The sequence below is a fragment of the Cydia splendana genome, chromosome 24 (assembly GCF_910591565.1).
Source record: "Cydia splendana chromosome 24, ilCydSple1.2, whole genome shotgun sequence".
In the NCBI taxonomy this organism is placed as follows: Eukaryota; Metazoa; Arthropoda; class Insecta; order Lepidoptera; family Tortricidae; genus Cydia; species Cydia splendana.
Window position 1 is genome coordinate 3,555,911 of NC_085983.1, and position 22,147 is coordinate 3,578,057.

The window sequence follows — 22,147 nt, forward strand, 5'->3', positions numbered from 1 at the left end:
TAATATAATGAAATCAATACCTCGCTCAATAGAATGTAATTAATTTATTTTTAGTTTAGTTTATGGTGTTTTTTTTTTTCAAGACAATTATTTGTAATATTTTTTGATGATTTTTTTTTTTTTTTTTTTAATTAAATGTATTAAAAGGATTCTTTTTCTAAAAGTTAAATGTGCAGAAATTGTTAAGTAAATCAAGTCAAAATTGCTGGATCTCGAGTATTTTGGGCGATGGATTTTTTCAAGGAAATTTGCATAATAAATTTATTCGGCAAATGTAACAAGGTATGTGAGATAGTGAATAAATACGAACCATCCTAAATAAATCTTGTGATACACCTTTCGTTTTTTTTTTTAATTTTTAATTATTATGATGCGGAATTGGCCAATTTGTATAACAAAAGTGAATGTTAAGTGATGAGTATTCTTACGTAATAAAATACTGAGCTTACTCCTATGTATCTCATGTGTATCTCGAATTAGTATAGTTATTAGCTATACCACTGTAAAATACTAGTACTTAAGGCCAAGAATAGTATTAATATTAGTGGCAATAAAATATTAAGAACTATCATTTTTTTTATTATTTTATACCAGGTCACAGAATAAATAATAGTACTTACAGAAGACTCACTCTCTAACAAAACGCGTCTGTTACGATCAGGACAGATATGGCTGGTAGGTGGCGACAGCGCCACGCGCGGCTTATGGCTAGCAGAGCTGGGCACCGTTAATCAAAAAGTTAACTTCGTTAATCGTTAATCCGTTAAATTAAAAGTTAACTTCGTTAAACGTTAAAACGTTACTTTACCAAAGTTTTAACGGAAGTTAAAGTTAATCGTTAACTCGAAATCGTAAATATACGCAATAAGAAATAAAACTAGAAGAAATAATCATAAATTTTGATTTTTGTTAAAGACTAATCTACTATTCAGGGCCAGCGACTCAGCGTATGGGTCATGCTCAAACAGTTCCGCAGGGCCAGTGACTCACATGTGAGTCTTGAATAAATTCCGATTTAAACTTAAACGAAACGTAATTTGATGTAATAACGTAAGTATCATATAAGCTAACAACCATTTCTACAAGGTATATTAGGTTAAAAAATTATAAACGTATTTTTTTAATGAAAACAGGGTCTAGAATATTCAAGTTTGGTTTACTGTCAGTGCAATATAGTAAATATACTGAAATTCTAGATACATATGCGATGCAAGCAAACAGAAAAATCCATATTTAAAAAATAAAAAATATATATATATTTCTGAAGTTATTGACATGGCTCAAGGTATGGGTCACCGTGGCCTGGCGCTACTTGTAAAAACTACTAATGTTTCCGTAGCAGGCTAAAATAAACTTTATTGGCTTGTTTTAAAGCTTATTTCATGTTGAAGCTATTTGATATTGTACCATTTTACAACTGATTACTGTTTGGATGATGGTAAGCCACATTTTGTAGGAACCAAACCGTAGTATAATAATATTTTGTTTTGTATAAGGGGTAAGGCAACTAGGATTTTCTCCCACTGTACATGTCATAATATTTGGTGATCGTTGTATTGTATCTTAGGCAATTACCTACTAACAATGATGTTAAGGTCATTTTTTTTTTCGTTTCAATATAAAACAAGGCGGTTGAAACAGTTATCACTAACTAATATGTATTGTATTACAAATAGTTTGTGACAAATATTTACAAGTTCTTTAAAACATCGTGGTTTCTACGGCAGATTAGAAGTATTATAATACATTTTAAGTTCTCTATTGTTACTAATATAATGGCGTTTACCAAAACAAAGATAAATGACCGACTAGGTGTAAGCTTATCGGACACACTTGGACAATAAACAAGGAATGCATCCGAGCGGCGGCGGCGGTATTATTTTTCATGTGGTATTTGACGTATTTGTCACAAGAGTTCAAGAAGTGATTCATCCCATCCCCCCTATTAGAGATGTATTTTGGAGTAACATGGGAAATAAATATTATTTAGTCACGATTTATTGATTATTCGTGGGCGACTTTATACTCCTCCTGTGCTGTTGTGATTTCGTATTTTGTAACCATGGCTATGGATTACCGGAATTTGAACCCGCCTTACCAAACTGCAATAGGTAATTAGTTTTTTTTGATAGGCACAGAAAAACGGTGGTTAGTAAAAATGTTGCATAATGCTGTTCAACTGGCCGGCTTCATAAGCGGCGATTTATTTACCGTGCGCGCCAGGCTCGAGACTCATAAGCTGAGTCATACGTTTTAGCTAAAAACGGTTTGTATGGTGGCCCGGCGTAATGTGTACCCTCAGCGGTTCGTGGCCATGAATGGGTTAACATGGTAATCATTACTAATGAATAATAGCATCGCCCATAAGGTGCATGTTCCCCTTCATGAACATGAGCATATTAAAATTGTCGTCTGATAGCGACGCCCGTTTTGGAGAAAAAATATCCTTTCCCGCCGAAAACAGGCGTTTCACAGCAGCACTCGAAGGTATACTAGTGTTATATTTGAGGCAGCGCGCGGCCTTGGTGTGAGTAGGTACTTAGGTATTAACGATTAACGGACTTAAGAAAAGTTAACGGAAGTTAACAAGTCCGTTACAGGTTTTTAAAGTTAACTTAAAAGTTAATCCGTTACTCGAAAAGTTAACTTCGTTAATTAACGAATAACGGATTAACGAGTTAATGCCCAGCTATGATGGCTAGCCACCAAAATTGGTGTGGGACGGATGTACTTGTAGCTACTTGTTGCGACGCGACGAAATCGCGGAGTGAGCCACGCCTGCTGTAACTTATTTCCCAAGAGTGTTTTACAATAATAACTTTAATAAGACAAGTCACGAGCGCGCCACGTGGAGTGGGCCACGCCTGACCAGGTTGACCAAGATGGCGTCGCTCTCCAAATCTTGTGCCCCGTTCTGATCTCTGTACTAAACCAGGTACTAATAATAATCATAGGGCTATTTAATTATCGTAGGGGTTAATTAAATAAAATATAGTATTTGGTATTGTATTTTTAATCGATTTTTGTTTAATAAGCGAATCCGCTTTGCTCGCGCGCCTTGCACTGCGCCGAATACACCAGGTTGACCAAGATGGCATCGCTCTCCGACAGTTTGTTGTTGTGCCCCATGGAAAGCCAGCGGCGCCACATTGCGTCCTGAAAAACAAACATATTTTAGTCTACCATACACGTACAGGAAGGATATATACTTCCTACAAAACCGAACTCTGGCAGCGGTTCAGGGTCGACACACGCTGTCCCTTTCTAATATATGGCACTATCCCTTTCGGCTATTTACGGTTGTCAAAATTCAAGCCATTATCTGTAGTCGTGCACGCAAAGGGACGTCAAGTGGTGTCAACCCTAATAATTGGCCGGAGCAATGCTGAGCCGAACGGAGCCGAGTTTGCCCGAAGGGAGGAGTTTCGCACCCCTGGTTTAGGTGCGGATTTAGGGGGATGGCTCAGGGGCTCAAGACTAAAAGCCTCTAAATTCCTTAATAAAATGTTTAGGTCCCCACTTAAACGTATTCTTATTGGGTTCAATTCAAGCCCTAAGAGTAGCGCTGCTAAAGTCGTAGGATACCAACCATTTACTACTAATCACTCAATATTCGAAAAAAATATTTAATAGCGCGATACACGATTTCCCCTACTTGGAATAGCGCCATCTTTCGGCCAGTTTTAACACTAAAACAAACCTGTAGAGCGTAGAGGTTGCACGGTGCTAGTTTCAGGAGCGCAGTTGTTTTAAAAGTTTGAGCATCTCGATTCGCTTAGTAGCACGATGCAAGATATGAATAGTGCCATCTAGCGGAAAGTCTGGATACTAAAACATACCTGTAATAGCTATACAGTGCTTGCTCCAGGAGGGCAGATGTCGCACAGAAGTCCTAAAATAACATGAATAGCTCCATCTAGCGGCCAGTTTAGCTACTAAAACAAACCTGTAATGGCTGTACGGTGCTTGCTCCAGGAGCGCAGTTGTCTCACAGGACGTTAGCTGGCGCATGCGTCGCGCTGCTAAAGTAACACTATTATTAATAGCGCCATCTAGCGGACAGTTTAGCTACTAAAACATACCTGTAGCGGTTGCACAGTGCTTGCTCCAGGAGCGCAGTTGTCTCACAGGACGTTAGCTGGCGCATGCGTCGCGCTGCTAAAGTAACACTATTATTAATAGCGCCATCTAGCGGATAGTTTAGCTACTAAAACATACCTGTAGCGGTTGCACAGTGCTTGCTCCAGGAGCGCAATTGTCGCAGAGGAAGTTGGCTGGCCCATGCGTCGCGCTGCTAAAGTAACACTATTCTTAATAGCGCCATCTAGCGGACAGTTTAGCTAAAACAAACCTGTAATGGCTGTACGGTGCTTGCTCCAGGAGCGCAGTTGTCTCACAGGACGTTAGCTGGCGCATGCGTCGCGCTGCTAAAGTAACACTATTATTAATAGCGCCATCTAGCGGCCAGTTTAGCTACTAAAACAAACCTGTAATGGCTGTACGGTGCTTGCTCCAGGAGCGCAGTTGTCTCACAGGACGTTAGCTGGCGCATGCGTCGCGCTGCTAAAGTAACACTATTATTAATAGCGCCATCTAGCGGACAGTTTAGCTACTAAAACAAACCTGTAATGGCTGTACGGTGCTTGCTCCAGGAGCGCAGTTGTCTCACAGGACGTTAGCTGGCGCATGCGTCGCGCTGCTAAAGTAACACTATTATTAATAGCGCCATCTAGCGGACAGTTTAGCTACTAAAACAAACCTGTAATGGCTGTACGGTGCTTGCTCCAGGAGCGCAGTTGTCTCACAGGACGTTAGCTGGCGCATGCGTCGCGCTGCTAAAGTAACACTATTATTAATAGCTCCATCTAGCGGACAGTTTAGCTACTAAAACAAACCTGTAATGGCTGTACGGTGCTTGCTCCAGGAGCGCAGTTGTCTCACAGGACGTTAGCTGGCGCATGCGTCGCGCTGCTAAAGTAACACTATTATTAATAGCGCCATCTAGCGGACAGTTTAGCTACTAAAACAAACCTGTAATGGCTGTACGGTGCTTGCTCCAGGAGCGCAGTTGTCTCACAGGACGTTAGCTGGCGCATGCGTCGCGCTGCTAAAGTAACACTATTATTAATAGCGCCATCTAGCGGACAGTTTAGCTACTAAAACATACCTGTAGCGGTTGCACAGTGCTTGCTCCAGGAGCGCAATTGTCGCAGAGGAAGTTGGCTGGCCCATGCGTCGCGCTGCTAAAGTAACACTATTCTTAATAGCGCCATCTAGCGGACAGTTTAACTAAAACAAACCTGTAATGGTTGCACAGTGCTTGCTCCAGGAGCGCAGTTGTCGCAGAGGAAGTTGGCTGGAGCATGAGTCGCGCTGCTAAAGTCGTAAGGAATGCCGACCACCCACGCCTCGTAAGGAGTCTTCTCTAGCAGACGTTCTTTGCCTGTTGCACAAAAATTGTTTTCATTTTATTAGCAAGACCTTAAATAAGAGTAAATGGCGTAGATTATAGCGCCATCTATCGCCAAATAGAACAGTTTTGTAAGTTATATGTCATGCCAGGCGTGGCTCACTCCGCGATTTCGTCGCTTTGCAACAGGTAGCTAAAAGTACATCCGTTCCACACCAATTTTGGTGGTTAGCCATAAGCCGCGCGTGGCGCTGTCGCGACCTAGCGGTCATATCTGTCCTAATCGTAACAGACGCGTTTTGTTAGAGAGTGAATCTTCTGTACCTAGTACTATTATTTATTCTGTGGCAAGACCTTAAATAAGAGTAAATTGTTGGCGTTGATTATAGCGCCATCTATCGCCAAATAGAACAGTTTTGTAAGTTATGTCACGCTACTACAGTTAGACCAAGCTAAGTTGGCAGCAATTTTGATAGCCCAGACTGTGCGAGTGTTATATAAACGTCATAAGTTGGACATCATTGTGGAGCTGATTACAGCGCCATCTAAGGGTTAATAGCGGTATCTTACTTCTTACACTAGATGTCGCTCACCTTTCTGCACATGTGACCACTGAATGTTAAGATAGTTGTCGCGATCAAAGCAGTTGGACATCATTGAGGAGCTGATTACAGCGCCATCTATAGGTTAATAGTGGTATCTTACTTCTTACACTAGATGTCGCTCACCTTTCTGCACATGTGACCACTGAACGTTAAGATAGTTGTCGCGATCAAAGCGGTTGGACATCATTGTGGAGCTGATTAAAGCGCCATCTATAGGTTAATAGTGGTATCTTACTTCTTACACTAGATGTCGCTCACCTTTCTGCACGTGTGACCACTGAATGTTAAGATACTTGTGGCGATCAAAGCGGTTGGACATCATAGTGGAGCTGATTACAGCGCCATCTATTGGTTACTAGTGGTATCTTACTTCTTACACTAGATGTCGCTCACCTTTCTGCACATGTGACCACTGAATGTTAAGATACTTGTCACGATCAAAGCGGTTGGACATCATTGTGGAGCTGATTAAAGCGCCATCTATTGGTTAATAGTGGTATCTTACTTCTTACACTAGATGTCGCTCACCTTTCTGCACGTGTGACCACTGAATGTTAAGATACTTGTCGCGATCAAAGAGGTTGGACATCATAGTGGATCTGATTACAGCGCCATCTATTGGTTAATAGTGGTATCTTACTTCTTACACTAGATGTCGCTCACCTTTCTGCACATGTGACCACTGAATGTTAAGATACTTGTCGCGATCAAAGAGGTTGGACATCATAGTGGAGCTGATTACAGCGCCATCTATTGGTTAATAGTGGTATCTTACTTCTTACACTAGATGTCGCTCACCTTTCTGCACGTGTGACCACTGAATGTTAAGATACTTGTGGCGATCAAAGCGGTTGGACATCATAGTGGAGCTGATTACAGCGCCATCTATTGGTTAATAGTGGTATCTTACTTCTTACACTAGATGTCACTCACCTTTCTGCACATGTGACCACTGAACGTTAAGATAGTTGTCGCGATCAAAGCGGTTGGACATCATTGTGGAGCTGATTACAGCGCCATCTATAGGTTAATAGTGGTATCTTACTTCTTACACTAGATGTCGCTCACCTTTCTGCACATGTGACCACTGAACGTTAAGATAGTTGTCGCGATCAAAGCAGTTGGACATCATTGAGGAGCTGATTACAGCGCCATCTATAGGTTAATAGTGGTATCTTACTTCTTACACTAGATGTCACTCACCTTTCTGCACATGTGACCACTGAATGTTAAGATACTTGTCGCGATCAAAGAGGTTGGACATCATAGTGGAGCTGATTACAGCGCCATCTATTGGTTAATAGTGGTATCTTACTTATTACACTAGATGTCGCTCACCTTTCTGCACGTGTGACCACTGAATGTTAAGATACTTGTGGCGATCAAAGCGGTTGGACATCATAGTGGAGCTGATTACAGCGCCATCTATTGGTTAATAGTGGTATCTTACTTTTTACACTAGATGTCACTCACCTTTCTGCACATGTGACCACTGAACGTTAAGATAGTTGTCGCGATCAAAGCGGTTGGACATCATTGTGGAGCTGATTACAGCGCCATCTATAGGTTAATAGTGGTATCTTACTTCTTACACTAGATGTCGCTCACCTTTCTGCACATGTGACCACTGAACGTTAAGATAGTTGTCGCGATCAAAGCAGTTGGACATCATTGAGGAGCTGATTACAGCGTCATCTATAGGTTAATAGTGGTATCTTACTTCTTACACTAGATGTCACTCACCTTTCTGCACATGTGACCACTGAACGTTAAGATACTTGTCGCGATCAAAGAGGTTGGACATCATAGTGGAGCTGATTACAGCGCCATCTATTGGTTAATAGTGGTATCTTACTTCTTACACTAGATGTCGCTCACCTTTCTGCACGTGTGACCACTGAATGTTAAGATACTTGTGGCGATCAAAGCGGTTGGACATCATAGTGGAGCTGATTACAGCGCCATCTATTGGTTAATAGTGGTATCTTACTTCTTACACTAGATGTCACTCACCTTTCTGCACATGTGACCACTGAACGTTAAGATAGTTGTCGCGATCAAAGCGGTTGGACATCATTGTGGAGCTGATTACAGCGCCATCTATAGGTTAATAGTGGTATCTTACTTCTTACACTAGATGTCGCTCACCTTTCTGCACATGTGACCACTGAACGTTAAGATAGTTGTCGCGATCAAAGCAGTTGGACATCATTGAGGAGCTGATTACAGCGCCATCTATAGGTTAATAGTGGTATCTTACTTCTTACACTAGATGTCACTCACCTTTCTGCACATGTGACCACTGAACGTTAAGATACTTGTGGCGATCAAAGCGGTTGGACATCATAGTGGAGCTGATTACAGCGCCATCTATTGGTTAATAGTGGTATCTTACTTCTTACACTAGATGTCACTCACCTTTCTGCACATGTGACCACTGAACGTTAAGATAGTTGTCGCGATCAAAGCGGTTGGACATCATTGTGGAGCTGATTAAAGCGCCATCTATAGGATAATACTGGTGTCTTACATTTCACACTAGACGTCGCTCACCTTTCTGCACATGTGACCACTGAACGTTAAGATAGTTGTCGCGGTCAAAACGGTTGGACATCATTGTGGAGCTGATTAAAGCGCCATCTATAGGTTAATAGTGGTATCTTACTTCTTACACTAGATGTCACTCACCTTTCTGCACATGTGACCACTGAACGTTAAGATACTTGTGGCGATCAAAGCGGTTGGACATCATAGTGGAGCTGATTACAGCGCCATCTATTGGTTAATAGTGGTATCTTACTTCTTACACTAGATGTCACTCACCTTTCTGCACATGTGACCACTGAACGTTAAGATAGTTGTCGCGATCAAAGCAGTTGGACATCATTGAGGAGCTGATTACAGCGCCATCTATAGGTTAATAGTGGTATCTTACTTCTTACACTAGATGTCACTCACCTTTCTGCACATGTGACCACTGAATGTTAAGATACTTGTCGCGATCAAAGAGGTTGGACATCATAGTGGAGCTGATTACAGCGCCATCTATTGGTTAATAGTGGTATCTTACTTCTTACACTAGATGTCGCTCACCTTTCTGCACGTGTGACCACTGAATGTTAAGATACTTGTGGCGATCAAAGCGGTTGGACATCATAGTGGAGCTGATTACAGCGCCATCTATTGGTTAATAGTGGTATCTTACTTCTTACACTAGATGTCGCTCACCTTTCTGCACATGTGACCACTGAACGTTAAGATAGTTGTCGCGATCAAAGCGGTTGGACATCATTGTGGAGCTGATTACAGCGCCATCTATAGGTTAATAGTGGTATCTTACTTCTTACACTAGATGTCGCTCACCTTTCTGCATATGTGACCACTGAACGTTAAGATAGTTGTCGCGATCAAAGCAGTTGGACATCATTGAGGAGCTGATTACAGCGCCATCTATAGGTTAATAGTGGTATCTTACTTCTTACACTAGATGTCGCTCACCTTTCTGCACATGTGACCACTGAACGTTAAGATAGTTGTCGCGGTCAAAACGGTTGGACATCATTGTGGAGCTGATTAAAGCGCCATCTATAGGTTAATAGTGGTATCTTACTTCTTACACTAGATGTCACTCACCTTTCTGCACATGTGACCACTGAACGTTAAGATACTTGTGGCGATCAAAGCGGTTGGACATCATAGTGGAGCTGATTACAGCGCCATCTATAGGTTAATAGTGGTATCTTACTTCTTACACTAGATGTCGCTCACCTTTCTGCACATGTGACCACTGAACGTTAAGATAGTTGTCGCGGTCAAAACGGTTGGACATCATTGTGGAGCTGATTAAAGCGCCATCTATAGGTTAATAGTGGTATCTTACTTCTTACACTAGATGTCGCTCACCTTTCTGCACATGTGACCACTGAACGTTAAGATAGTTGTCGCGGTCAAAACGGTTGGACATCATTGTGGAGCTGATTAAAGCGCCATCTATAGGTTAATAGTGGTATCTTACTTCTTACACTAGATGTCACTCACCTTTCTGCACATGTGACCACTGAACGTTAAGATAGTTGTCGCGATCAAAGCAGTTGGACATCATTGAGGAGCTGATTACAGCGCCATCTATAGGTTAATAGTGGTATCTTACTTCTTACACTAGATGTCGCTCACCTTTCTGCACATGTGACCACTGAACGTTAAGATAGTTGTCGCGGTCAAAACGGTTGGACATCATTGTGGAGCTGATTAAAGCGCCATCTATAGGTTAATAGTGGTATCTTACTTCTTACACTAGATGTCACTCACCTTTCTGCACATGTGACCACTGAACGTTAAGATACTTGTGGCGATCAAAGCGGTTGGACATCATTGTGGAGCTGATTACAGCGCCATCTATAGGTTAATAGTGGTATCTTACTTCTTACACTAGATGTCGCTCACCTTTCTGCACATGTGACCACTGAACGTTAAGATAGTTGTCGCGATCAAAGCAGTTGGACATCATTGAGGAGCTGATTACAGCGCCATCTATAGGTTAATAGTGGTATCTTACTTCTTACACTAGATGTCACTCACCTTTCTGCACATGTGACCACTGAATGTTAAGATACTTGTCGCGATCAAAGAGGTTGGACATCATAGTGGAGCTGATTACAGCGCCATCTATTGGTTAATAGTGGTATCTTACTTATTACACTAGATGTCGCTCACCTTTCTGCACATGTGACCACTGAACGTTAAGATAGTTGTCGCGATCAAAGCAGTTGGACATCATTGTGGAGCTGATTAAAGCGCCATCTATAGGATAATACTGGTGTCTTACATTTCACACTAGACGTCGCTCACCTTTCTGCACATGTGACCACTGAACGTTAAGATAGTTGTCGCGGTCAAAACGGTTGGACATCATTGGTATGCCCAGAGTTCGCATCAAGTTGTTGAGGGCGTGCGCAGAGTGTCCCGGCGCTCCGTGCGTCATCGCTCTCAGGCTGATCACCTGTAGGGGCAAATTTAAGAGCGCTATTACATTTCGGCGTTGAGCGAGTTTAGGTATTTTACGCGCTGCGGCAGGCCGTGCGAGCTCAGTATGCCGATCCCTTCTACCACACTCGCACTACAATGATGGATTAAACATTCTTGATCCTTCGCGAAGCATATTGAAATCAACCATAACAACACTAACTGTGCTTAACTTTTAAAGTCCTAAAACTGTTATTTGGTAAGTACGAAAATACTAAATGCAGTGCAAATGTAAGTGTGTGCAGTGTTCATAAATTAATATTTCATCTATTTTTGACCCCCCCCACCCCTCAAATCATCCAAAAATCATGCTTCGGATGACTCTGTTTCCTCCTACGTCATACTACCATCATCCGATGTCCAGACCCCCCCCCCCTCCTTCCATTTGAAACGACGTAATTTATGAATAGCCCCATACTCGTACTTATGAAGGTATAAGTATTACTCGAAATAAATTATAGGTACTCGCTTATTTACATGTTTCGTCATAGCATTTGGTACCTATATAGGTTGTAAAGTTTGTATCAACGAGGGTTTAAAAACGAACTAGTATTGAGGATCTGATGATAATGATGATGATTAAGGTGGTCACGGATACCAATCAACCATGTAGTAACATGATTAGGCTCGTTTGATTCGTCTCAACAAGATCTTTGACACTGAAGATACACAGGTCTGATGATGGAGCTGGAAGGTGGCCACGGGTATCAGTCTATCATGTAACTAAACCACTTCGTGTTTGGGCTCGTTTGATTCGTCTCAACAACATCTTTGACACTGAAGATACACAGGGTCTGATGATGGAGCTGGAAGGTGGCCACGGGTACCAGTCTATCGTGTAACTAAACAACTTCGTGTTTGGGCTCGTTTGATTCGTCTCAACAAGATCTTTGACACAAGACAGTACTCAGGGTCTGATGATGGAGCTGGAAGGTGGTCACCATTACCAATCAACCATGCAACTAAACCACATCGTGTTTAGGCTCGTTTGATTCGTCTCAACAAGATCTTTGACACTAGGTGATACACCAAACACGAAGCCCAAACACGATGCCCAAACACGAAGCCCAAACACGTAGCCCAAACACGAAGTGGTTCAGTTACGTGATAGACTGGTACCCATCGCCACCTTCGAGCTCCATCATCAGACCCTGAGTAGTATCTTGTGTCAAAGATCTTGTTGCGACGAATCAAACGAGCCCAAACACGAAGTGGTTCAGTTACATGGTAGACTGGTACCCATGGCCACAGTCCAGCTCCATCATCAGACTCTGAGTACTAACTTTTGTCAAAGATCTTGTTGCGACGAATCGAACGAGCCCAAGCACGAAGTGGTTTAGTTGCATGGTTGATTGGTACCGGTGACCACTTTCCGGCTCCATCATCAGACCCTGAGTACTATCTTGTGTCAAAGATCTTGTTGAGACGAATCAAACGAGCCCAAACACGAAGTGGTTTAGTTGCATGGTTGATTGGTACCGGTGACCACATTCCGGCTCCATCATTAGACCTTGAGTACTATCTTGTGTCAAAGATCTTGTTGAGGCGAATCAAACGAGCCCAAACACGAAGTGGTTTAGTTGCATGGTTGATTGGTACCGGTGACCACCTTCCGGCTCTATCATCAGACCCTGAGTACTATCTTGTGTCAAAGATCTTGTTGAGATGAATAAAACAAGCCTAAACACGAAGTGGTTTAGTTGCATGGTTGATTGGTACCGGTGACCACCTTCCGGCTCCATCATCAGACCCTGAGTACTATCTTGTGTCAAAGATCTTGTTGAGACGAATCAAACGAGCCCAAACACGAAGTGGTTTAGTTGCATGGTTGATTGGTACCGGTGACCAACTTCCGGCTCCATCATCAGACCATGAGTACTATCTTGTGTCAAAGATCTTGTTGAGATGAATAAAACGAGCCTAAACACGAAGTGGTTTAGTTGCATGGTTGATTGGTACCGGTGACCACCTTCCGGCTCCATCATCAGACCCTGAGTACTATCTTGAGTCAAAATTAATACATATAGAATGTCAGGTCGTTTCAAATATTTTTAATCCTGTCCGGTAGTTTATTAAACTGTACCATTATAAATTATAATACTATAAAAACAGTGCTAGGATCAAAGTCTCTCGTTGCGGTTTACACGCACACAGTATAGCGTTTTACACGGCGCCCGCCGCACACAATGATAAAAAATCTCGTTGTCGCCGTTGAAAATGTGCGGAGCCGACCGACACACGTCCTGCCTCTACAAGCTCTGCCGCGGCACTGAGCTGGCGCAGCGCGCGTCATCGGTAATATAGAGTAGTTTTCAAAAAATTGCCAAAAAATTATAGTAGAATTTCATAAACACTAATGTATACCAACAGTATAAGCAAACGTTGCAGATTGCTTGAGTATGAAAATGACTTCGATGTTAAGTAGATTTTCGTAGGAATTGACACTTGTTTCGGAGAGAAAATTGAGTTCGTTTTACTTTGATTTTCTCTTTCTCAAAGGTGTGTAGGAAAAATATCGTTTGATATGCCTAAAGTACAGGGTATTAGTAATAGAAAGTAGCCAGGTTTAGCAGAGTAAACTTCTCAACATTTCCAAATAAGAGCTTGCCATTCAGTGCTTCACGGGGTTTTTCGGAAACGACCATCAGAAAAAAAATCATTACTAATTTAATAAGTCCTTTTTCTAATATTTACAACGATATTTAAAAAGATAAGAAGACGCTTTTACTGGAACAAGTACTCATTATTTCTAATAATGAGCACAAAGTCCTGAATTTCGTCGACTAGTATCATCAATTTTGCGTTATTTCGACTTTTCTTGTAAGAGCGCTCTTAATAATTGAATGTATCACTTCGAAATAAAGTTCAAAATCAAGGGGGAATTATATTCCCTATGCTCTATAAAGTCTCAATAACCTGATCTCCTCGTTTGAAGCCGAGTTCCGGTTCATCCTCGCCCTCCTCCTTAAATAGCAGCTGGTTGGTGGGCGAGAACTTGTCATCAGGCCCTATCTCGTGGAACACCACACACGTGGCCAGCTCGATCTGCGTCATGGCGAATTTGAGGAGCTTGTAGTCTTGAGAGTCACCTGGAATGTTTAGGAATGTTTGTACCATCACGCTCCGCGATTGTTGCGCCATTTAGGGTCCTAGCTAAATTGTTTGTTCAATACTTACGCTATCATCATCATCTCAGCCATAAGACGTCCACTGCTGAACATTAGGCCTCCCCCTTGGACCTCCATACGTACCGGTTGGAAGCGACATCCAGCGTCTTCCGGCGACCTTAACAAGGTTGTCTGTCCATCTTGTGGGCGGGCATCCTACGCTGCGCTTGCTAGTCCGTGGTCTCCACTCGAGCACTTTTCGACCCCATCGGTCATCTTCTCTGCGTGGAATGTGGCCTGCCCATTGCCACTTCAGCTTGCTAATCCGGTGGGCTATGTCGGTGACTTTAGTTCATCTACGGATCTCCTCATTTCTGATTCGACCATCATCAGAGAACCCTAAATGGCATAACAATCCCGTGTGGTGATTGTACAGCAGCTGGAGGCTACGGAAGAATACTGAAATCGAGGAATGGGGAGGCAAACATCGGCGAAACGAAATCCTACAGACTTCGCTGGTTCGTTCACATATGATACTTAGAATGGAAGAGGATCGGGCTGCCAAGAGAGTGAACTTTGGGAGAACCGACTGGTGGCCGTTACCACCATGTGGGCACTCGCACGCTCTCTGAGCATCCCGACTTTATAAGATAATGTAAGGCGCCAAAAGAGAGCGCGAAGAGCGCTCCAAACCGCCTGACTATTTAGCTTGACGAGCGCCGCAGGCTCCAATTGCATGGGAGCGCGCGCTTAGAATGTCAACATTTTAATAGAGCTGCAATGGAGCACGCGAAGCGCGCTAAGAATGTTGACATTTTAGCGTGAAGGGTGCCACGGGCAGTCATTGTATGGGAGTGCGTTTAGAACCTCGAAATTTTTAGTGTGAAGGGCGCCACAGGCTCTTTGCGCATTGAACCACCCGACTGTTTTGCATTAAGCAGACAGCTATTGTATACGAGCGCGCGAAAAGATCGATATTTAGCATGAAGGGCGCCCAAGTCACCTTGTTGAAGCGCGCGAAGCGCACTGCAAAACGTCGGACTTCGCTAATGTAAATATCTGTGGTTATAATGATAGTGTAACTCACGTAGCGAGTCCTGGACGGAGTACATAACGACCGCGAGCGGCCACGCCCGCTCGGCGTACCAGGCCGAGTTCCGCTCGGCGAGCGTCACGCCACGGTCGTCGAGGTCGCGCCGCGCCGAGAAATCACTCGCGCGCTGCGAGAGCGACACACACTCGCCGTGGTAGTGCGCGTTGATGAAATTACGATCCTCGGTTGTTAGGAACGTGGGGCGGGGTTTAGTTTGGTGCTGTGTTAGAAATATTTATTTATTTATTCATCAAAAAAAAGTACAAAAGGCGGAATTAATGCCTTGTGGCATTCTCTACCAGTCAACCATAGGGCCAAACAGAAAAATGTCAAGGTGGGTGCAGTGAGAACCGTTTAGAAGCAAACAAGTACCTATTACAGAATACATAGCTATTCCTTAACACATTCACTGCCCCCGACGCACATGTGCGTCCACCGTCATACAAGTTTGTTCCTAGGCCACGCCCCCTGGCAGTGAATGCGTTAACTAAAAAAAACACTTTTTTATTATTGCACTAGCGACCTGCCCGCGCTTCGCACGGATTACACAAAACCTTAACAATTAATATACTTAAACCTTCCTCAATAATCACTCTATTGATGGTGAAAACCGCGAAAATCCGTTCAGTAGTTTCCGAGTTTATGGCGAACATACATACACACAAATAGACAGATGCGGCGGGAGACTTTGTTTTATAAAGGTCTAAGATTAGACGAATATATATATACTTATATGGGTAAAAAAGACAGTCATCATAGTAATATATGAGTCTGAGATAGTTTAGAGGAGTCTGTTAACGTGAAAAAAACGTGTGCCTTGTAATTGTTCTTCTAGATGGCACGTAAACTTGACTATCTATTTTCAAACTCTAATGCCGAGTAGTAAATTTAGATTGGCCTACGTTGGCCCATCATGTGTAAGTAGGTACAGTCAGCGTCATATAGTAGGTATAGTTAGTCAAACAGATCTTGTCAGTAGAAAAAGGCGGCAAATTTGAAAAATGTAGGCGCGAAGGGATAATCTCATAGAAAATTTGAATTTCGCGCCTTTTTCTACTGACAAGATTTGCTTGACCATCTATAACATCCAAAGTATTCAAATAGTTCGGTACCTACACCATTATCATTTGTATGGCGTACCGAACTATATATTTGAATAGGTACAGTCAACTGTAAAAATATGGGTGCACAAATCATCTCAAAAATATGTCTCATAGCTCTTATGTCAGCGAATTAAGAACTATGGGACATATTTTTGAATAAGTTGGCTACACCCATATTTTTACAGTTGACTGTACATTGGATGCTACCTACCATACGACGCTGACTGTACCTACTCGGCATTAGAGAATTTAAAGTTTGCCACGTATAGGGTAATTGCGTCAGATTCCCGTCCAGTGCCAATTTCAAATAATCATTTCATTTTTAATTTGCTACTTGCGAATTATAATTTTTATGTAGAAAGATAAATTGTTTAGATATGGATTGCAATAAGTCAAAATTTGTGCAGCAATGAAGGTTTATAATTTCGTCAAGTGGACGAAAACTAGCGCAATGGCCCTATTTATAACAACGAATAAGCACGTGTGTTTGTAAGAGGACAGTACTTATTTAAAAGTAATCTGGACTGCTCACCTGTTCCTCAAACCTTTTAACCAAATCGAAACTATTTATTGGTGGCGCTGAAAAGGAAAAATCACCCATAACTTCATAATATTTAGAGTCCATTTTATATTTAGTTCAGAGAGAAATATAAGACAAAACGCGAGTTATTTCGTAGTCGACATCTAACGTCAAGTAGTGGAATTATCAGTACCGCTACTCGACACCAGATGTCACAAGTGCCGCTACTGACGAAAAATGTACTGCTAAAACAATTTTACAACTAATATTACAAGCAGGAGGAGTTGAAAGTAGAGTTCCGGTAATCCGGTTATAATATTAGCTGAAAATTGTTGAGCATTAGAGTTTTCGTTCGTCGCGACATCTATTGTCAACTAGCAGTACTGATAAATTTCGCTACTTGACGCTAGATGTCGACTACGAAATATTAACTCGCGTTTTGGTAAGAAAACTGATGTATGGAGTGACCAATCTTTCTTTACTTATATTTCTTTATGATTTGGATATACCGGACATTCGGAATAACCCGAATACACCTTACCTATTTAGGTAGGGTGCAGGAGGGAACAGTGACTCGGAAAAAAATTGCCGGGTACAGTGGCTCACTCAACCTAATTCCAACATGAGATAGGCTATTTGCTTCCCTGCTAATACAACAGAAACATTCAGTGATCGAACAAATTCGAGCAATGGTTATTCTAACACGTAAGGGTGCTACAGTGTATAGCGATATTTGGGCGACTGAGCCACTGTTTGTGTTGAGCCACTGTTCCCGCCTTGACACTACATTTGTTACTTACCCGTCTGATCGATGCTGGCTCTCAGCATTTCTATGGTGATCCTCGCTATATCATTCTTGTTTATACACTTGTACCCGATCGGCATGTCCTGTGAACACAAAGATGGTAGTTACCAATTACCATGTTGGTGGTGATCTTCGTCACTGAAGTGTCAAAATTAAAATTGGACTTTGGGGCACAGAATAAATAATAGACTAATAGTACAAGGTACAGAAGACTCGCTCTCTAACAAAACGCGTCTGTTACGATCAGCAGAGATATGGCCGCTAGGTCGCGACAGCGCCACGCGCGGCTTATGGCTTTCCCCAAAATTGGGGCGGAACGGATGTACTTTTAGCTACCTGTAGCAAAGCGATGAAATCGCGGAGTGAGCCACGCCTGTTTAGGGTAACATTCCATTTCTGACCGCAGCTGCGCTACTAGTACGAACGCGTCGGTGTTATTGTCAATTTCCATAGTAAAATGAATATTAGTGCTGCTGTCGTTGGAAATGGACTGTCACCTTTATGCATATGTAGGGTTATGTTGATCTGTGGTATGTGACGGATTTGGGTCAAACAGATCACTGTGTTATGTCTTTCCTGTAGACATACACAAGAGTTAAAGGCTATAAAGGTTAATTTTCTTATTTAACCCTTATCCACGTGAAAAGGTCCTCCTTTTATTTAGAGAACTATGATAAAATCATTGCTTACATGCCCACAAGCTGTTAACTATTGCCCACAGGAGAGAAAACTAGTGTGTTATCGCGAACAGCACATTTTTCTCTCCTGTGGGCAATAGTTAACAGCTTGTGGGCATGTAAGCAATGATTTTATCATAGTTCTCTAAATAAAAGGAGGACCTTTTCACGTGGATAAGGGTTAAATAAGAAAATTAACCTTTATAGCCTTTAACTATTGTGTATGTCTACAGGAAAGACATAACACAGTGATCTGTTTGACCCATTTATCTGTCTTTGGCGTTGGACCTACGGCGCTACGGCGCGATTATATTCGTCATTGGCGTCGAAAAGATTATCTTTCGTTCTATCCATAAAGAGATGTCTTTGAGAGCCTAGTAGCCTGAGGGAGGGAGAACGTTATTGCGTATTCGAGCCAGTGGCATAGCGTGAACTAATCTAGCCGTGGGCGAAGTCGCATCTGCGAGGCCCTTTTCTTTCAATGTGTATTCCCAAAATATTAAAAAGGGTTGGCTTCTGCGATGCCCCCTTAAGTGCGAGGCCGTGGGCGAGAGTGACTCCCATAAAACAAACGTGATTTTTTATCCGGTTTTTTGCGTAATGGTACGGAACCACCCTGAACCCTTGGTGCGCGAGTCCGACTCGCACTTGGCCGGTTTTATGTGATAGTCAACATAGCATGTGTGATAGTAGATCCGCCTGATGGGAAGCGTTCACCGTCGTCCATGGACATAACCAACATCGGAGGAGCCCCTTATGCGTTGCCGACCCTTGGGAACCCTGAACACCCGCTTCTTGAAGAACCCTTTGTTGAACCCTAACGCAAAGGACCTCAGGGTTACATTAGAGGTGACATTGAATCGCAATATTATCTGTTTTTGTAAACCGTCTCCGTCCCTTTCAGGAACGTCCATCAAAAGGAAATGGCCGTAATCCAATAGTCTGCCCCAAGTCTATCGCGCGAAATAATCTTGTTTCTTTTCAGATAGGCCCTTTGTACGAAACCTTTACTTCTCTAAGTGCATTTTATACCGATTCGACCCTTTGACGAACAACCATTAAGTTTGACCCGTCCGCGAGTGACTGCTCCTCAGAAAAATTTGGTTTTTCTATCCGGGGTAGGGGTACGTCACTGATTCGAGCGGTAGATCATGTTATTGTTATTCGCGGTAGGGTCTCTGAACCGTAAGTTTTTACGTTATCAGGAAAATTAGATAAGATGATATTAAAACACTGACGAAATGGTTAGATTTAACATTTAGAACACGAAACGGCGCATCCATTTGCCGTGCCACTGACGCCACGAGGGTAAAATTTAGTTTTGTGAATAAATAATGCCAACCTAAAAGTGGGGTGTTTTTAAGTAGATTTTCATCAAAAAACGATCGACGTCAAATGCCGTCACAGAGGGGCATGCATTGTATGTAAAATTTGAGCTTCAGGGGGGATTTTGCGTTGACGTCAATTGCCGTCTGTGGCGTTCAAAAGGTTAAAATTAACAATTACACACATTAATAAAAGGTAACAATTTGGAAATATGGTGTTGATGAATGGTTACAGCTAAGTGTCAGATGAAAAGACACAGTCGTGGACATTAGAAGCTAGTGGAACCTAGGTGTTACTCACCACAACGCTGCCGCTATAGTTATACCGCATCGGCGGACAACTCTTCTGCTTGTTGGGATTGCTAATGTACAGAACCTTCTGCGTCTCGCTGGTGGAATAGTTGAGGGGGGTGCTGAAGAATTTGACGCATATCTCCTTCTCCAGAGCCGAGAAGGTCGACACTATCTCGTCTTGGGAGTGGATGTCTATAAAGTAAAAGAATATGTTACGTTATCTATGAAAAGGGAACTTATTGTCGATGGCGCTTACGCCATTATTAACGATACTCCGATATAAATACAATGCCGCGCGAGGCTGTGCGGTGTAAGCGTCATCGACAAGGTCCCTTTTCATAAGATAATGCCCCATATAGACTTCATATTCATCATCATCTTCCTTGCGTTATCCCGGTTTTTTGCCACGTCTCATGGGAGCCTGGGGTCCGCTTGGCAATAAATCCCGAGAATTGACTATAGTTTTTACGAAAGCGACTGCCATCTGACATTCTAACCCAGAGGGTAAACTAGGCCCTTATTGGGATTAGTCCGGTTTCCTCACGATGTTTTCCTTCACCGAACAGCGACCGATAAATATCAAATGATATTTCGTACATAAGTTCCGAAAAACTCATTGGAGTTTAAACCCGCTAGGCCACCGTTCACATTCATATGTCTACTAAATCAATCGTCAATTCTTGGGATTAGTTGTCAGGCCGACCCCAGGCTCCCATGAGCCGTGGCAAAATGACGAGTTAACGCGAGGAAGATGTCTACTAAAGAAAACCGGACAAATGCGAGTCGGACTCGCCCACCGAGGGTTCTGTATTTAGTATTTGTTGTTATAACGGCAACAGAAATACATCATCTGTGGAAATTTCAACTGTCGGACAGTGGAGTCTTAGTACCTAATAGGGTCCTGTTTTTACCCCTTGGGTACGGAACCCTAAAAACTAACGCCTTGAGGCCGGATTCGAACCGGCGTCTTCATTATACGCGGCTGACGACGAAACTCAGCCGACACGTTGCACAGCCGCATTTTATTTTTTAGCTCTGGTGCACCTAAATAAATTAGCATTTAGACTGTAAGATATTTGTAATATAGGCCTTATTACCTGATTTAAATTTTAAATTAAATAAAAATATGTTATATTTTATACAAGCTGTCCCAGAACTACCACGTCACAGTGACACCGGAGGTAGGTCAACTCAAGAGGAACATTACCAGCCTAACATGACCCCAGTAAAAGTTGCACGGTTTTCGAGTTATTACCGAAAAAAAAAATTGTGTTTTCCCCTTTGTACTAAAAATGTTAAAACAAGGGGAAAATTCTCTAATAACTAGAAAACCAAGCAAATTTTACTGGGGTCATGTTAGGCTAGGTTTCTCTTGAGTTGACCTACATCCGGTGTCACTGTGACGTGGTAGTTCTGGGACAGCCTGTATATTCAGAAAGTTGTCAGTTACTGATGGTTTTATTCGAAATAGGTATTTGAATATAGCTTCTAAATCTGTCTGACTGGACTTAAGTACCTATTATATATTTAATTTTTACTTTCTGACCCATTACCCAGGTCACGCTCAGCGAATTACTGATTGGAAATTTATAGTGAAACGTACGGTGTGATGAGAGACTATCTTCAAAAGCAACACATATTGCTCACTTTCTATGTCAAATTGCATAAAAACGAATACTTTTTAATTAAACTGTTTAGACGACAACGGTTTCACTCACTTCAATTTTTAGTTGCTATTGGCGACGTTTCGGGCCCGTCGGGGGTCCTTCCTCAAGCTCGAGTGCTCGCGACGGCTGCACTTCGTGCACTCGAGCCTGAGGAAGGACCTCCGACGGGCCCGAAACGTCGCCAATAGCAACTAAAAATTCGTCGTCGTCTAAACAGTTTAATATATGTCTCACTGAAGTTTAAATTCAACTTTTTAAATTTTAATTACCTAGTTACTTCTATTTTATATGACTTACCATAATCTTTTGGGTTGATGGTGTAATGCACGACTCCCTTCGACCATAACTTACTCTCGGATATATCGAAATATATTAAAAATAATAATATTGCACAGCGCATTATATTTGTATTGAAAATAATTTAAATAAATACACACGCAGTCTTTGGTAACAATATGATCAAGTATTTAAATTATATTTTTTTATGATTCGTATCACAGATTTTATGGCTAAAATTTA

The 22,147-nt window shown here is 42.2% G+C and overlaps 1 protein-coding gene across 1 annotated transcript; it reads right to left on the reverse strand.

Annotated features, from left to right (window-relative positions):
- Nucleotides 1–2,997: 2,997 nt before the first annotated feature.
- LOC134802227 (uncharacterized) lies at nt 2,998–22,145 on the reverse strand. The gene is made up of 9 exons (XM_063774817.1): nt 21,926–22,145; nt 19,969–20,153; nt 17,661–17,748; nt 16,873–16,919; nt 15,232–15,457; nt 13,954–14,126; nt 10,864–11,014; nt 5,301–5,443; nt 2,998–3,156 (listed from the first exon to the last, which is right to left on the reverse strand). The coding sequence occupies exons 1-9, from the start codon at nt 22,026–22,028 to the stop codon at nt 3,028–3,030; spliced, it is 1,245 nt and encodes a 414-aa protein (XP_063630887.1). The 5' UTR covers nt 22,029–22,145; the 3' UTR covers nt 2,998–3,027.
- Nucleotides 22,146–22,147: the final 2 nt, after the last annotated feature.

What these genes read in the sequence shown, in the direction of transcription:
- LOC134802227 (XM_063774817.1), bottom strand. Translation starts at nt 22,028, where the DNA reads ATGCGCTGTGCAATATTATTATTTTTAATATATTTCGATATATCCGAG. An exon ending in TTAAAAGGTTTGAGGAACAG is followed by an intron (nt 15,458 to 16,872) that starts GTGAGCAGTCCA and finishes TTTCTAACACAG; the next exon opens with CACCAAACTAAACCCCGCCC. An exon ending in GCACTGTGCAACCATTACAG is followed by an intron (nt 3,157 to 5,300) that starts GTTTGTTTTAGT and finishes TTTGTTTTTCAG; the next exon opens with GACGCAATGTGGCGCCGCTG.